Source organism: Drosophila grimshawi, unplaced genomic scaffold (assembly GCF_018153295.1).
Source record: "Drosophila grimshawi isolate 15287-2541.00 unplaced genomic scaffold, ASM1815329v1 contig_848, whole genome shotgun sequence".
Classification (NCBI taxonomy): domain Eukaryota; kingdom Metazoa; phylum Arthropoda; class Insecta; order Diptera; family Drosophilidae; genus Drosophila; species Drosophila grimshawi.
In genome coordinates, this window is record NW_025063692.1 from 20698762 (window position 1) to 20717492 (window position 18731).

At 40.9% G+C, this 18731-nt stretch overlaps 2 protein-coding genes across 3 annotated transcripts; one reads left to right on the forward strand and one right to left on the reverse strand.

Annotated features, from left to right (window-relative positions):
• The first annotated feature begins 916 nt into the window (after window positions 1–916).
• LOC6564765 (rabphilin-1) lies at window positions 917–7148 on the forward strand. Its single transcript, XM_032738111.1, has 4 exons — window positions 917–1042; window positions 4922–5939; window positions 5982–6401; window positions 7119–7148. The coding sequence occupies exons 1-4, from the start codon at window positions 966–968 to the stop codon at window positions 7146–7148; spliced, it is 1545 nt and encodes a 514-aa protein (XP_032594002.1). The 5' UTR covers window positions 917–965.
• A 764-nt stretch (window positions 7149–7912) lies between these two features.
• LOC6564764 (inosine-5'-monophosphate dehydrogenase) lies at window positions 7913–12709 on the reverse strand. 2 transcript variants are annotated; one of them, XM_032737865.2, is made up of 6 exons: window positions 12653–12709; window positions 12244–12447; window positions 11655–11805; window positions 9849–10500; window positions 8936–9476; window positions 7913–8111 (listed from the first exon to the last, which is right to left on the reverse strand). In XM_032737865.2, exons 2-6 carry the CDS (start codon window positions 12423–12425, stop codon window positions 8006–8008), a joined length of 1632 nt encoding a protein of 543 aa, XP_032593756.1. In that variant the 5' UTR covers window positions 12426–12447; window positions 12653–12709; the 3' UTR covers window positions 7913–8005. The 2 variants fall into 2 exon arrangements, with proteins under 2 accessions (XP_032593756.1, XP_001991340.1); XM_001991304.3 differs by lacking the exon at window positions 12653–12709 and having other exon boundaries at window positions 12244–12642.
• Between the last annotated feature and the right edge of the window lie 6022 nt (window positions 12710–18731).

Genomic DNA, 18731 nt, shown 5'->3' on the forward strand with positions numbered 1-18731 from the left:
GTGGCTCAAGTACTGTTGCCCAAACGGGCTTTGCTTTGGACTCGGCGTGTGCAAATATGCACGAAACTAGGGATTGGAACTGAAGATGTTTGTTGAATGGCGGCCCCAAAGCAACCCCCAACGCAGCCTCAACTGGCCCGTAAAAGCAGACCCCTTTACACGTATTGTGTTTCATTTTGGGCTGGCAAACTTAACTGGTCCCGTTGCAATTGCTAATCGCGTGTTATCGATATGCCTATGTTATCGATCTGCACACATCGCATTCATACACACATTTAAAATTACAATGCTTGTAATAAGTTTACCGATTACGATAAAAATAAAAATATTTTTTTTATATTAAATGCATTTATTTCTTACAATTATTGCATGCTGTTGTTAATATATTCGCATTTTTACACATAATAAATGATATGAAATTAAATAATATCAAATCGTCGATTTCAATGTTTGTTAATAATATTAATTAAAGTAGAAAAGAGGATGGCGATAAACGTATGCAGTATGCCGACAATCGATGTTTGATAATTTGCTGTCGATAGTTTGTGGCGGCAATTGGGAACATCGCAAGCGGCCGTTGCGGCCTGCGAATGGGGCAACTGGCAACTGTGGCTGCAGCATAGCCATAGACGCATACCAGCTGCGTGCGCATTTAGACGTGTTTTTCGCATTTATTTCTTGTTACTTGTGGTGTTGCTATTGCTATTGCTGTTGCTGTTGTGTTTTGTTTTGTTGCTGCTGCTGTTTTTGTTGTTGTTCTTGGCGTTTGCATGCATGCATGCGGCTAAACCACAGTTTGAATAAACAAACCCAAGCATTTTAACGAAAGCGCGCCTGCTGGCAGGCAACGGTTTTTTGTTGTGTGTGTGTTGTTTTTTTTTTATATATATTTCTTTTACATTTGTTTTTGTTGCTGTTTGCAATCGCAAATAAAAATGTTGCAAACATATATATAATGTGAGAAGATGGATTTCGCGAATCGCAATAATACGGCCAACAAATTTGTCTGTCCCAGCGACAGGCAGCTCGCCCTGCGTGCCAAGTAAGTACAAAAAGGAGCAACAAAAAAAATAAAACAAAAAACTAACCAATCTAAATTTGTCAATGCAACAATTGGCTGGCTGCTCAAAGTCTGTTAGTCTGCGACTCTCTCTCTTTGTGTGTGTGTGTGTGTGTGTGTGTGTGTGTGTGTGTGCAAGTTAAACAATAGCGTTAGCATTGACTAAACTTAAACAATGTGTGCGCTGTGCGCGTCATAAACAGAAACTGGCTGCTCTTCTTGTTGCTGTTGTTGCTCCCGTTGTTGCTGTTGTTGTTGTTGCTTTTGTTACTTGCGCTGATAAGGCGGCGCGCAACAGTTAGCGCTAAGCTAAAAACAACAACAAATAACAAGAACAATGCCAACTGTCGCGTATGTGTCGCCCAAAGCTTTAGTTATAATTTAATTAACTTTGACTGCGTCAGTCCTTGCTGTCTCTTCCATACATATGCATATACATATACATATGCATATGCATGTGTGTGTGTGTGATTAGCTTAATCAAACATCCACATACTCAGGAAATGAGCGAGCGAGCTACAGTGGTCGCCCGCTAAGCTGAACGCTTCATTTAACGCTGATCGCTCATCGCACATTTTTCACTTTCCATCAAATTGGAATTGTCAACTTTTTCATTTAATTCTTTGCTAATTATGGTTTTATTGTATTCACAATTAGCAAAAGCGTGCTTAATTTAATTTTGTATTTTTTTTTTTTATTTAAATAGTTACAGTTTCTAGCAACTTAAATTGCTTGCGATTTGCAGGCGAACTCCGAAAACTGAAATTTCAATTTCTGCCAAATTCAATTTTCATGTTGCGAAAAATATATTTAAAACTTAGTGATTTATATGGATTAATTGCATACGATTTTTGAACTGCTGCAAAACGGAATCATTCGAAAAATGCTTAGAATTATTCGAGGAATGCATTTTATGTAAATGCCGACCACTGTAATGTTGTGTTGTGAGTGTGTGAGTGTGTGAGTGAGTGTGTGTGAGTGACCCTGGAGTTGCCGGGGAGCTGTCAAGGACCCAGGCAAAGCTCACATGGTGTCCTTCGTCCTCGCTGTCTAATCATAATTGCTGACATGCCCGCTCGCTGAGCCGCAACGCCGCTGACAGCTTAATTAAATTTTAATAATGCTCGAATTTTGTTTTATTTAGACAAAAAACAAAAACAAAAGAAAAGAAAAGAAAAACGTGTTTGCTTATTTATTGCAATTGACGGCGACTGACTGACTGACTGGGTATGGGGGAGTGCTGCTGATACAGCACACACACACACACAGAGAGAGAGAGAGAGAGAGAGAAAGGGAGAGAGACAAGCTAGTAGCATATGTTTGTATCAAAGTGGAAAACGTGTGGCATACTGCGAGGCGCAATCCCAGCTGACTGCGAATTGAGGCTTAACGCAGCATTAAATACAAGTACTCACACACACACACACACTCACGCACACACACACACACTAACACACACACACACTCAGTGTGAGAGGCTCGCACATTTTATGCATAATGCCGCATCCCCAAAGCACACACGCACAGCGTGCGGCACAGCGGCTGGCAGCTGGGAGCTGTGTGGCAGCAGCATGTTTCAAAGTGCTCAATTTACACTTCCGTTCGCTCGCATTTTTCCTTCTTTTTTTTTGCAGCAAGTACACACATACATGCACACATACATACATATATATATAGAGAAGGAAACGAAAGTAGCAGCAACAGCAGCAACAGCAGCAGCAGCATGGAAACAATGCGGCTGTGCGTGACGCATGCACACTGTATATATAATATAAATAGTTGGTTGGGCGTGGCTGGGCGAAGGTGGGGGGATGGGGGGGTGACAGGGGGTGGTGTGATAGGCGTGTACTTGAAATTCAAATTGCAACACAGCAGTGCCAGTGGCAGCTGTGTGAAGGACTCCATTTAAATTGGCTGGCTACGTTTTGGACCTTGCCAATCTATCTGTTGCGCCTCGTCTCGCCTCGCCTCGCCTCTCATTGCATTTGTATTTGCAAACACACATTTTCCAGCCATTTCTTATATGTGTATTCAAATGCATTAACTAATTTCATTGACGCCTGTCAATTGCCAATTGCCAGTTGTTATGAGCCCAAGCAGCATTAACTAGTTTTTTTTTTAGTTTTGTTTTTGGTTTTTAGAAGTGTTAACAGTTTGCACATTCGTTAAATGCTTTGTTTAACAGTTTACAGTTCATTTGCTAACTGCTTTTCACAAATTTGTTTGTTGCAAGTTGCCATCGACGCGTGCAATGCTGGCAATGTGAAATTGACTCCATTTGCAAAGAACAATGGCAACAACAAGCAGCAGCTGAGACCCAAACTGAAGCCGGAAGTGCTCAAGGCAACAGGCGACGCTGGAGCGAAGGCTACAGTGCGCATTGGCTATAATGAACTGAGTCAATACTATTGATGATGTTGTCAGCAATATTGGACAAGTTTTTCTTACTTTTCTCAATCAACAAAAACAAAAGGCGCTTCAACTGTGGCTCAGTTTATCAAATGTGTGTGTGTGTGTGTAGCGTGTGTGTGTGTGTGTTACATTCAGACAGTTTTTGCATGTCAATAAACCCCGGGCAAGGCAATGAAACCAGGAATGCGAACGAACACAAGCAGTAAGCGTAACATAAACATTCAACGAGCACGTTGCATGCTAAACTGTTCAAGTGTCTGTGTGTGTGTGTGTGTGTGTGTGTGTATGTGTGTGTGTGTGTGGCGTGTGTGTGTGTGTGTGTCTGTGTGTAGCATGTGTGCGTGTCAATTTGAACATGGGCTGGACTTGATTTGTACAGCTTTAAAGTTAGAGGCTATGCGCCCCACAAAAAGATTATCATCGCAAACAATTGCTGCCAATAGCCGAATAGTTAAGGCTTTATTTCGTATAAACAATATACAATTGTATTATTTATTAATTATTTTCTAGCTGCTGCTTAAATTAATGCTGATGGATCAGTTTTGCTTTATTAAATCTAGTATATATATAAAAGCTAGATTATAATTAAGCTACAATTTCCATTAAACGCTCCATTCTAGTTTACATAAATACATATTTACTCTCAAGTATATATATATATATATATATATATATATATATATGTGTGTGTGTGTGTGTGTACCCGTATAGCTGTTGCGTTTTAAATGCGATGTGTAAGTGATTCCAAAGTGGCTATAAAACGCGCAAGCCCGGTCCTAATCCCGGTCTGACCCTGAGCCCCGACGCCTTTGCGTCTTAATTAACTTTGAACTTGACATTTTGGCCCTGGGACTGAGGCTGAGGCTATGCCCCAACAATAACAACAACAACAACAACAACAAAAACAGCTACAACGAAAACAACATGAATACCGCATTAGGTAGCCCAGCACTAATTACGCTCACTCGGCAAACACCGACCCTCACACACACACACATACACACACACACACACACATAACACACACACTCACCAGACTAGACAGACACCCTTTAGTTAGTTATGAAAATAGCAATCGAATTTTGGTGTCTCGAGATGTCGACTTTTTCCTATCTCCCACTTGAAGAGGGGGAAAATTGATTGAAAAATGATTGGCTTAATTTGTGCTTCAATTTCGAGCAGACTGTTGTTAAATTAAGCAAAAGTTATCCAAGCTTGAATTGAGTTTTACACAAATACTTCGACGAACTTTAACGTTTTAATTGTTTATTTAGAATAGTTTTAGCAGCAGTTTGTTTGTTTTTGTGTTCAAATCTGACTAAATTAAAACATTAGATTATTAGAATATTGTTAGCGAATATACCCGCTTAATGAGTTATGGGCTTATAGGGTCTATATATATATAGTAATTATTCACGCACTAACGGATTGCTTACACTTGGCTTGCAGATTGAAAGCCGGCTGGAGCAGCTCAAAGACCAACGAACCCTTGCGGCCCGACGAGCAGGAGGCCATCATATCGGTGATCCGGCGGAACGAGGAGATCGAGATAGCGGAGCGGCAGCGGGTCGGCCGACTTGTCGAGCGTGTCGAGAAGATCAAGCTGCATGCCGTCGAGCGCGGTCCAAACTGTTGCCGACTGTGCGGCGATGCCTTTGGCCTGCTGCGGCCGCAGCGCATCCTCTGCGAGGATTGCCGCAAGTCTGTCTGCGCCAAGTGCAGCGTCGATATCAATATACGGTATCACAACAGCGAGCGGACCCGCGAGATTTGGCTGTGTCGCATCTGTTCGGAGACGCGCGAGATGTGGAAGAAGTCGGGCGCCTGGTTCTTCAAAGGTCTGCCCAACTATGATATGCCGCGCAGTGCCACTGCCACGCCCACATCGACACCAGTCGGCTGCGGCCGGGCCGTACAGAGTTGCCACGGCACACCGACGCGTGCCGCACGCATCAAGAAGCTAACGATCCGCGTCAACGATGACACCAGCAGCAGTGGCAGCAACAGCAGCCATTCCGGTGGCAGTGCACATTCCGAGCCGGAGGATGAGCTCGATGGTGTAACGGGCAAAATGCCATCATCAGCAACATCGCCATCGTCTCAACAACACCAACACCAACAGCAACACCAACAGCAACAACAACACCAACAACAACAACGACTGCAGCGTGATGAAAGTTTCCGTTTGCGTGCCTACGGCTCCATACGCAGCTTCATCGACGGCGGCGAACGGAAGCTGTCGAACTCATTCTTTTTTGGTCGACCACCGACGACGACGACGATGACAACGATGACGACGATGACGACGACGCCGAGGCATTCACAGTGCCTGGATGGCTATGACACCGTTAGCATCTCGAATGCATCCACTGTCGCCCAGCTGCGACGCGAGAGCAGCTTTCTGTTGCGTCGCGGCTCGGTCAGCTCATCGTGGTCGTTCAGCGATAGTTCCGGTTCTGGCAACTCGGCCACACAACAACAACAACAACAGCAGCAGCAGCAGCAGCAGCAACAAAAACAAGAACAGCAGCAACATCAACAGCAGCAACATCAACAGCAGCAGCAGCAACAACACTGCCGTGATCCACTGCTGGGCTGGCTGGAGATTGCGATTAGCTATCGGGAGAGCTACCACAGTCTGGATTGTACAATGGTGCGCGCCCGCGATCTGCCCGCAATGGATGCAGCCGGTCTGGCCGATCCCTATTGCAAGCTCAATATCGTAACGCCCGAGGGACATACGAAATATACGCGTTGGCAGCGCACCAAAACTGTGCACAAGACCCGCAATCCGGACTTCAATGAGACGCTACAATTTGTTGGCGTCGAGCCCGAGGAGCTGGGCAATTCGCTGCTCTACGTGGCGCTGTTCGATGATGATAAGTATGGACATGATTTTCTCGGTGCCGCCAAAGTTTGCCTCTCCACAGTAAGTCGTAGTCGTGTCAATCAGCATATGCAATTCATGCACAAAGGTTGGGTCAAAAGGCAGGGGATATAGGATACATACACCAGGTCACACCTGGACACACCAGGACACACCAGGACAGACCTGGACAGACCTGGACACACCTGGACACACCTGGACACACCTGGACACACCAGGACATACCTGGACACACCAGGACACACCTGGACACACCTGGACACACCTGGTTTAATCAAATAGAATAACACCAGACAATTATTGATTGCTCCGACTTAAGTGCATTTAAATGCAGTAAAGAAAGTTTCGAGACTGACCAGTTGCAATTCCTTGATCTTATTGCTAACACTCTGTCTTATATCCTTGGCACTGTAGTGATGTCCTTAGCCCATTTTATATAATGAATACATTCAAATCTTACCACTTGCAACTAAAGTTTTCTTAATTGCATGCCACTTTAACTATGAAATATGCCAAACAAATTAAGCAAGTTGTCCGATTTTCATTAAGAAACAAAGTCTTAGTTATGCTTACAAAATGAATATATTGTATTTTGGACATGATATACAAAAAGTATATAAAAAGTATCCAAGTCAGTCAAGTCAAGCCAAGTCAAGCCAAGTCAAGTCAAGTCAAGTCAAGTCAAGCCAAGTCAAGTCAAGTCAAGTCAAGTCAAGTCAAGTCAAGTCTTTAATTGGTTTTTTTGTTGTTATTTTGCAGGTGCACAGCACGACGGCAATGTTAATCTGACATTTACAGCATGAAAAGCATGTACATACATCTATCCATAGATATATATACATATATATATATATATATATATCCAAACTGACAAACAGACGAAGGAACTGCATAGATTTTTAACTGACGCACACATTTAACCTGAATCTATTTCCGCCTAAATTTACCTATAAATTAATTATATAAATATATAAAAAATGTATATATACATATATATAAACAAATCAACAATCAGGTGTATATATGTATTGGAAAAAGAAATAAAGGAAATCATTTGCGGGGAATGAACGTGCCTCTAAAAATTTTTGATACGTTTTTGTTTTGAACAGCACGCAAAATAACTTCAAGGTATTTTCTTGTACAATTTAAGTTTGGCAAATATAGCATATATATGTATATATATATATATATATATATACAGAATATGTATGTATGTATATGTGTGTGTGTAAGTACATTGTTGTTGCAAGTAGACTCCTTTTGCTTTAGATTCGACAAATAGATTCGACAGTGGGTTAAACGTGCTTAGGTGCACTTAGCCTAATAGATAGAAGGGCTCTTAAGAACTAAATAAAACGTGGAAAAGATAGATGTCCGCATCCGGGGTAAACATGTCACATGTGCCGCTTAACGCTCAAATCGTGCCCCGTTGGATAAACAAGATATTGCACACGGGTATGCGATTGATCATGTTGCTGTTGCCGTCGATGCTGATGCTGGTGGTGGTGCTGCTGCTGGTGCTGCTGCTGCTGCTGCTGCTGATGTTGTTGCTGCTGTTGTTGTGCTGTTGATTGATGTTGCCGCCGCTGTTGTTGTTGTTGGCCAACCGCGCTGGCAGCTGACGGCGCTGCAGCGCTAGTTGTATGTTAGAAGAGACGCTTCTCATAGCTAAACAGACCGTGAACATTGCCCTCCTGCTGGGCCGAGTGAGTGCGCTTCATGAAGCGCAGCTCTCCATTGTAGATCATCACTCTGCAAATGCGAAAAGCAACAAAATTAAATCAGTTGACTCAATCGTAAGACAAGTAAGAATATGCTCGACTAGCTGTATACCCTGAATCCGTTTGTTAAATATAAATCGAGTCGATTGAAAGACTGATTTCAGCCATATAGAAATTATTATATATACATATTGAATGTGTGTGGATCTTTATATTTGTTCAATTGATCACGAATATGTCAAGGCAGAGAAGGTGTATTGAACATTTAAGGTCTCTGCATAGGACAGATCAAGAATATAAATGTTTAAGTTAAGCACTATCGAAACAAGTAACTTGAGCTAACAACAAGCTAGAATAATAGAATATAGATGCCTCGTCGGCATTGGACGACTCGGCGGCAAGTACCCAGAATCAATTATCGTCAGCATAGTTCAGCTTCGTCGGCGGACACAGCCTGCAAAATATTCGTCAGCAAATTCCACATGACGAGCATCGTGGGAGTGAGCAAGATGGGACAACAGCGACAAAGCAGCAGCGACAAGAGCTGCAGAGACCAAAGCGACAACGACACCAAGATATCAGCAGAGTCAGTAGTCCGACGCTTAACTATGATTGGCTAAAGTTTTCCAACTCAGTTATTATAAAGCAGTCAAGCAAAACGATTCAGTTTTGCTTGCTAACAACAAGAAGTAAGCGTTTCATATATATATAATTTAAGGGGGATCGCAGACGCAGACGCAGACTTCAATATAGAAGTTGTTTTGTATTAAAGAAATATATATATAGAAATAAATTGAATATTGGTTGCGAATATTGGTCGCTTGTTGCCAGTTGCGGAGTGGCTCGATGACTTACCTGAGCTTTTTAACCGAATTGGCGCCAATGTCTTGGCAGCTGTGCTGCAGTCCGCATTCCAAATACGGCAGATAGCGCAATACGGATCCCTTGTCGACAATGCTGCCGCTGACACCCTGGGCGACCTTCATTTTATCCATCTCATTGTGATAGTAACGGGACATTGCAGCGCCCTTGGCATCGCCACGCTCCATTGCCTCCAACGAGCCCATGCCACGATATTTCTTCAAGCGGACCCCGTCCGAAAAGAAATACTCACCGGGCGCCTCCGAGGTGCCAGCGAGCAGAGAGCCCATCATCACAGCGCTGGCGCCCAGCGCCAATGCCTTAACAATATGTCCAATCGATTGGATGCCACCATCGGCAATAACCGGCACACCGAACTGTTTGGCAAATGTGGACACCTGGTAGACGGCCGTCGCCTGTGGACAGCCGCAGGCCATCACCTCCTGTGTGATGCAAATGGAGCCGGAGCCCATGCCTACGCGCAGACCATCCACGCCCGCATCGATGAGATTCTTGGCCTGGGCGCGTGTCACAACTGCCACACGAGGAGCAACGAGAGCAAGCAATGTGTGAGTGTGTGTGTGTGTGCGAGTGTGTGTTAGTACAACTTGGGTATAAAAGCATGCTATGATCTCGAATAATAGTTCCAAATCAAGAATATATATATACATATATATACATAAAGTCTCAGTACAAATATTTTACTAGGAACTGTTTTTGTAAAATTCCAATTCCAATTCCAAATTCAAATTCTAATTACTCACTTTAAGCAAAATTAATTATTCAATTCTTTTGCTGTACTTTAAAGGGAAAAGAACAATTTCTATATATATATATATATATATGTATTGGGAACTATTATTGCGACATGTAGTTTTTGTGGGTGGGGGAGGGAGGGGTTAGTTACCATTGCCGCCAATGACCTGCAGATCGGGATACGTCTCTTTGATGAACTTGATCATCTCGACCTGATAAATGGAATTGCCCTGCGATGAGTCCAATATGATGACATCGACACCGTTCGCGACGAGCAGATGGAGCCGTGCCTTGTCCTCATGGCGCGTACCAATTGCGGCGCCGACAAGCAGCTGCTTATTGGAATCCTTGGATGCATTTGGATAGGAGCGTGCCTTCTTCAAATCGGTGCGCGCTATCATTGCGACCAGTTCGCCATCCTGATTGACAATCGGCAGCTTGCCCTTCTTGCTCTTCTCCAGTATGGCGTTCGCCATCGGCAGAGTGATGCCATTGGGTGCGGTTATCAGTTGGGTGGTCATGATGTCGGCGAGCAGTATCTCCGGTTGGTGTTCACGGAAATCGATGTCACGGGACGTGACCATGCCGAGCAGCTTGCCACCGAGCTTGCCATTCTCGGTGACCGGGTAACCGGTGAAGCCGTTCTTGCGCCGTGCCTCGAGCACATCGCCAACGGTATTTGACGGCGACATCACCGACGGATCACGCATAAAGCCATGTTTGTATTTCTTAACCTTGTGCACCTCCAACGCTTGATACTCCGGCGTGCAGTTGTGATGGATGATCCCAATGCCACCACACAGCTGCGCGTGGATCCCATCATTTTATTGTTTTTTTGTTTATTGTTTTTTGTTTTTTTGTTCATCCGGCGGTGGCGGCGTGCGAGGGAAAATAATTATAGCGATTATAGAGGCGCATAAGAGTGTTCAATTACAACCACAACTGGAGCGGCAGCGATACCAAACAAAATCAATATCAATATCAACATCAATCAATCAATATCATATGTGTATGTATTAGAGCACCAAGGCTGGCGATGTGCATCGATCGGCTATTTGTTGTTAATCGTTATCGCTTATCGTTTATCGGTTGTCCGCTTATCTCGCTATTTTCGACGGTGTTGGTTAATGAACAATGTTCATGGCAATGTTAATCTGACATTTACAGCATGAAAAGCATGTACATACATCTATCCATAGATATATATACATATATATATATATATATATATCCAAACTGACAAACAGACGAAGGAACTGCATAGATTTTTAACTGACGCACACATTTAACCTGAATCTATTTCCGCCTAAATTTACCTATAAATTAATTATATATATATATATATACGATCTCAAGAAAAATGTTTTTTCAGCAAGTCATCTTTCGACTGATTCTTCCTATGCTATGCAGCTATATCAAATGGTTTAACCGATCTGGCTGTCTCCTGGTAGTAATAGGAATCGGATATATGCCAAGTTTCAACAAAGCAGACGACTATTGATGCTGATCTAGAATATATATATGTATATATATATAGTTTATGAGTTCGGAGATATCTACTTGAAAATATTACTAGGCTCGACAAGGTTATATGTTCAATATATCTATTTTTCAAGACTCGATTAGATAATTCGGCGCAAATAATAAGAAAAACAAAATGTCTTCAAATAAATATTAAAATGTTAATTGGGTCAACACACAGATGATAATTCTTTGAAGATCGCGTTGATTGTTGTAAAGACTTTGAAAGGGTTTCCGATTACGGTTTACAAAAAAAAAAAAAAAAACCGCAAAACAATGAAAATGAAAAGAAAACAATCAAAATGAAAATTTCACAGTTTTTCACAGAGTTTCAAGTATTTTGATGATGACGATGACGATGATGATGATGTTGGCTTGTTGGTTTTGGTTTGGTTAGCTGGTTAGTTGGTTGCCTGCTTAGTTTTATGATACCTACCGCCATGGCTATGGCCATCTCGGATTCGGTTACGGTGTCCATGGGCGAACTGACGAGCGGAGCACGCAACGAGATGCCTTTGGTTAGCGGCGAGCTGAGATCGACTTCCTCGGCGGAAAAGTTGATGAAGCCGGGTAATATGAGGAAATCGCTAATGTGGCAAGATCGGGTTGGTAACATGAGAACAACAATGTGTGCCGCATATGTAAAGGGCAGAGTGGGACAGGGAGGGGGAGAGAGGGAATTATGTAAATGTCACAGTATTCAATAATATTAGTAAATTCAGCCATGAACTTATTTAGTATATAATTATAATTACAATTAAATCATTACAAAAAACATATAATAATAATTATATAATCCATTTAAACATTTGAGACACCTGAAGAGCTCAATAATTTAATCATAATAACAAATACGTAAAATGGCAAACTGAGATTTCAAAATCTTGATTAAATGCTGCCAACTAGTCAAGATTGTTTATACCATAGATGGAAGAGATGGAGTTGTCTCTGCTTGAGGATTGAGGATTGAACTCGAGTGGGGAACTTAAAATGATCCGTGATAAGATCCGGCATCCTTCACTTACTTGTAGGTGAGACCGTCGCCATTCGTGAATAGCTCCTTGCAGCTGAGTCCGTCCTGGAGGAGCTGGTCCGTTTCCGGTTTCGGTTGGGCATCGCCGGCACCGTTGGCCATTAACCCGTTGACTTTTGGTTTCAGGTTGTTGGAGGCGACGTCAACGTCGGCGGCTGCGCTGCTGTTTGCCATGCGAGCGAGCGAGAGCGTTCACCTTAGGAGCGATCGAGGTCGAACGTCAGCAACAACAACAACAACAACAATAATAATAACAACAACAACAACAACCGCAATTTATGAGCTCAAAAAGTCAAACGCAAATAAACCAATGTGCTGTGCCTGGTTCTTATTGCTCTTTTTACTGTTACTGTTACTGTTACTGTTACTGTTATTATTATTATTATTTGTTTGTCGTATGCCTTGTTGCTGTTGCTTCGTCCAATTAAAAACCGTTAAACTGCAATTGCCAATCACGTGCCTAGAATACAAAAAGGCGGAAAATCAAAAATCATCAAAAGAAAACAAAAACAGAACAAAAATCAAAATGATTAAGAACTAGTTGCATCCAGCAATTTGAATCGAATTTTCAACCGTAAGAATTGAAAATAATTGGAAAATATTTGGGTAAATTAAAAGTGTGTTGTGCCAAAATTCGAGTCACGATTGTTTCATATATTTTTAACGTCATTTCCCCATTTTTGAGCACATTTTTCGTCTTTTTATATAAAGATAAACAAGAGAGAACGTTGCATTCTTGTATAAACGACTGCGAAATACTTTGATAGCATCATCTGCAGGCCCATCTTTGAACGAGATTTTTAGTCATTTATCGCACAAGTTTTTTTTTTTTTTTTTTTTAATGTTGGCACAGTTTTTTAATAACCTTCCTTCCAAGTTTGGTAACAATAGCACTTAAATTACAAAATTACGAATATCTACAACTAAAGTTCCTAAATTGCGAGAGAGCTATAGGCTCATATATACCTTTCAAATTGAGTGAGTTTAGCTTACAATTTGGGCGACCCTTGAAGGACATCGCCAACAAGCTAACCATCAAATTTGACGACTATATCCCTAAAAAAAACGTTGCATGTCTCTAGCTCTAAGGATGTCAGACGGACAGACGGACAGACAGCATGCGACGACATTGCACATAACCAATATACAATTATACCAAAGTATGATATCAAAGTATAAAATCGGATATATAAATTTGTTTTCAAGTTCAGACTATTTTCAAACATTTGTTATGAGTTGCCAACTTTAAATATATTGCTTTTGCCGTCAAACATTTCTAATGCGTTATTTGCCTTCTTTTTTATTTTATGCGCATTAAATGCTCAAATTTGCGAGCGACCATTGTACATGATTCAGTGAGTAAATAATTTTGAACTAATCTTTGTTGACGGCGATGCAACCAACTAAATTAGTTGACTTAGCAAACTGTGGGAAATATGCCAATATATATATATATATATATATGTATATGCATATATATATTTATACATTCAATACATACTTTTTTGGTTCAAATGCCGGGGAAGGTAGAAAACATGGTAACCCAACAACAACAGCAGCCAAATTCGTTTATATCCGATTTGGTACATTTTTGACGAGCATATACCTATTTAATAAATTTCATTCATGCGAACAGACAGCTTGATAGCGAGCTAACTTTTTAGGGGGAGGAAGGCGCTTAATGAGTTCTTTAGTTGATCACATGGAAAGGTCAGAACACGTGGCTTCTATATTTACCCGTCTAGCTGCTTACCAACCAAGAGCGTCGAAGTATCGCCATAAACTGTTCCACGTTGGGGAAGTTAAGCGCATCGTGTCAGCGATATTTCGATATATCGACTAATCTTGCGCCGCAAGTCCTATCGATGATTTACAATTGCGACGCATAATAATAACAACAAAAAGAAACATTAACAATCAGCCAGATTTTGCCCTCAAATTTTTATTTGATTACTATTTTTTATTACTTAAATTAAATAATAATCAAATGAATTTGCGGATTTAAAATTACTTTGTGAACAGGCGCATTATTGTAAAAACGATTTATTTTATTTAAAAGTTATGATATACAGAAATTTTTGACTTGCAGAACAGATAAGTGCATTTAAGCCATATGTTCTTATTTTTTTTTACATTCATTTATATATTATAGTTTTTTAGAGCAAACATATATTAATTCATTTTTTCAAGTTAATATTGGGCGCTTAATATCGACTCTGTGCTGTACCTAAAATAAAATGTGACCATATTTCTAACTAGGGCTGCACTGTTGAAACTGATATCCTAATATTTAGCCGAATTGTGCACACTCTAAAGCTTAGCCGCGACACAAACCGCGTTTGTAAGTATACCAGAGCTTAACGAAAGTGCTCAATGAAATGTTTTCGAAATGTAGCTGCTTAGCTCGTTTATGAGTTAACAGTTTGTAAGTGTTCGTTTTTGGTTTATTTTTATATTATATATTATGATGAAATTTGGATTACAATTGTCATGTTCATGTGTATTTTGTAAAACTGTAAAATGTACGTATATTGATTGCATGTATTTTAAAATTTCAGCTTAACAGTACCATTTTGAGTATTCCTAAGCTAATAATCCAATCAGACGTGAATCCCCGCTTCAGCTATGTTAGATTGAGGAAATGTAATCGTTAACAGAGCGATGTAACAGGCCTGATGGCATTCAGTTTCATGTTGCATGCTTTTAAGCGCGCTATGCTCACTTCGTACGGGAAACGAACAACCGAACCCAATGCTAGATGGAAACGAAGCGCTTGAAACGAAACAAGAAAACACAAAAAATTTCTCTCTCATTCTTAAAATTTCACTCGCCGCGAGCTGTTGTCGTTCGCGCCCGGATAAACGATATTTTCAAAAGTTGGTTGTTGTGGTTTTTTTTTGTTGTATTTTTTTTGTCGTATATTTTAACTGCAAAAAGATGCATCAAATAAAAAGTGTACAGAGTGCAATTGCATGTGTCTATATATATATGTGTGTGTGAGTGTGTATGTGTGTGTGTGTGCGTGTTTGTGTGCGTGTGTGTGTGTGTGTGTGTGTTTGCCTTTGGCTAAAGCAATTGACAAGTGGCCAAAATAGGCGCCAAGACGCCCCACAAAGGACGCGCTGCCGGCATCGACTTCGCCTTAGCGGGATTTGTTTTTGTTGCAATGCATGCACTGCTCTCTGCCCTGCCCTGAACAACCGCCCCCCCCACTCCCCTTTATATAAAGAGAGAGAGAGAGAGAGAGAGAGAGAGAGCAGCGGCAGCGGTAACAACAAATTGAACGCATTTTTTTTGTTATTGTGTATTTTTGCAGATAGTTTTGTGCAGTTTTGTTGCATGCCAAACGTGATGTGAGAAATTTGAAAATGTGACAAGCGAGAAGTGAGAAGCGAGAATCAAACAACAACCGTTAAAGATATGTTCTCAGCTGAGAGCAAGAGCGAGAGCGCCTTAATTTAAGCCTAGGATATAAAGTGAGGCATGAATTGTATGTAAAAAAAAAAAATAAATAAATAAATAAAAAGAAACGGAATCAGCGAGATACCCCGCAATGTGTTCAACATAAGTGCAAAAGCAGCAAAAAATACAAATAAATAAATAATAATAAATATGTAAAAATAAATATAAAATAAATACAAATTAAGGAAATTCTCATCACAAATTTGTTATGTCAAATGCAAATGTATATATATATATATATATATATCTAATTAGTATATGTCATAAATACACACATATATTGTATATCCATGTGTAAATAACAAAAACAATCACAACAGATCAAAACAAAACAAAACAAAGCTTAACAAAACATCGCTGCTGTTGGATTGTGAATCCAAGAAGAAGAGTGCAAAACGGCATAGTTTAAGAGCAAAACTCGACAATAACAGGAACAGCATCAACAACAACAACAACAGCAGCTGCAATATTTAAAACGCAAGGCTCAACTGTTAAAGCTCAACTTACAGTCGCTCGCTGGCAGAGCCACAGAGCATGGATTACACCTTTAACATAGCAGCCACAGCAGCAGCATTATTATTAGCATCAGCAAAAGCAGAGCAAAGAAAAGGCACACATTAAATGAGCGCCAGCCGGCCACAAAAATGCCGCCGCTGCAAGGACGTCAACAGTTGATGTAAGTAGCCGAATTAAATTTAACGTAACATACTAACGTAACAGTTTAAGCTCATTGTAAGTCTATCTGTGTGTGTGTGTGTTTGTATGTGTGGGGGTCAAAGCACATGTGAAACGCGTACAGCCGTTCGTTGGTTCGTTGGACTGGCCGATATCTGGCGCTCTCTGTTTATGAATGAAACGCAACGAGGAAGCAGTGCACAAAACCAAAGAGAGTCAACAAAAAAAAACACCAAGAGAGCGCCAAAAGAGAGCGCGCAATGCGGAACGCCAAACTCTCTCATAAACAACACAAACACACACACACGCACACGGTTGGCTACGCTGTGCGCTTGTTTGTGCGTGTGTGTGTGAGTTAGTGAGTGAGTGAGAAAGAGAGCAAGCACAACGCCAGGCATTGGCACGGCGCGAGTTCATCGACCTTTGCTATTGAAATTTTTTGGGCAACAATACAAACACACACACATACATAGCGGGCACGCATACAAATACTAAAGCGATTTTATTTACACATTGATAAACTATCGAGTGTTGACTTGCGAGCTCTTCTCGTTGAGTTTAGCTGTCTTTGTATGCTCTTTGCTTGTGTGCGTGTGTGTGTATTGTAATGTGATGCAATTTGACACAGATTGAGATAATGATCTAACCCTTTGCTGATATTCAGCATTTCTACCTGTCACTCAGTGACAGACACAGACATAGAGAGAGAGAGAGAGAGAGAGAGATAGCGAGAGCGATGTGTAGATTGAATAAGGAAAGAGCATGCCGATTTCGTTCAGTCCGATTCTTCTTCCTGATTGTTTTGCGTGCGTGTTGTGTGTGTATGCGTGTGTGTGTGTGTGTGTGTCTGTATAGCGGGTGGGTTGGCGAACGCACGATAACGCAGTGTTCGAAAACGTTTTGCGGAGTGTGAGTGAGAGAGAGAGAGAGAGAGAGAGACAGAAGAAAGTTGAACTGGGAATTATGCTTTGTTTTGCTTAAGCTTTGGCTCTGCTTCTGCTTCGGTTTTGATAATTAACTGTTTTGCTTGAATGTATTTAGTTGAGTTTAATTTAATTGGGTTTGACTTGGTAACAGTTCACAGCAATTGCCGAATGTAGTGACAAGGGCACCCATACGCATACGCATACACATACATATTCATACATATTTTTCTTCAAATTTTGGTATTCCACACATTTTGGATGCTGCTAAATAAAAGTGCCAAGTTTTTGAAAATAATTATAAAAATCATTCATTTTTGTGTGTCGATTTTTTGCTTACTTAATTTTGTCGCAAATATTTAAATTAAGCTGTATTTGGAAATCTTTTGGCATTTTGTACTTGCCTGTTTCTGTTGGTAGAACCAAAATTGGTTTGCCAACAAAAAAACACTTAACTTATTCATGAAATGAACTGGTAATATTTGTATGGACTCAAGCTGTAATCATTTAATTTCATCTTATCAAAATGAAAATGATTTTAAGATTTCTACACTATTTCTATTTGGCCATAGATAGTCGACAACGTATACGCAATATTGCGAATGCTTGAAAGAAGGGGTGGTTTATGTTGGGTTGGGTTGGATTGGGTTGGGCAAAGGGGAAGACAGCAGCTTACAGCTTACAGCTTACAGCCGCCCTTGCCCTTGCCCTTGTCGCTCTGCTCCTGCCCCTGCCCCTGCCTCTGCCTCTGCTCCTGTGTCAATTTCTTAGCCTCATCCCCCGTTGGTCGTCACTGAGTTTGGGAACTAGCAACTGGAATTTGTGAAGTTTTTTTTGCTTCTTTTTTTTTTTTTTTAAATCATTTCTTGCAACAATATGAATATCGAACGCTGCTGCTGCTGTGTGTGTGTGTGTGTGCGCGCGTGTGTGTGCATGGGCATTTGCTGCCTCGTACATAATTGGGTGCTCTGACTGCCCCTTTGTGTTTGTGCTCTTTTCCTCCCTCGTTTGCTTGCTCGCACACACACGCACACACAGACACACACGCAGAGACGCATGTATGAATTGCTGTATGTGAATGCTTATGTAAATACATACATACATTACATGCATACATATATACATGTAAAATGGGGGTTACATGACATTGAAACCAATTTTGAAGGTTCAAACTTTTGACGGGGCTGCTGATGCTTCTACTTCATTTTGTTTCTTTTTTTCCCCTTGTGCTTGTGGTTGCATAGATACATTTATATAAACATATATATATATGTATATATATATATGTACATATATAAACATATGTAGCAGGAAGAAGAAGCTGTCACGCGAATGCTTTTTATAATTGATAAGGAAGTTGATTTGCTTTCAAGTTAGAGTCTCCTTACTCGTTATAGTCATATCAGCTAAAATGTTGAGA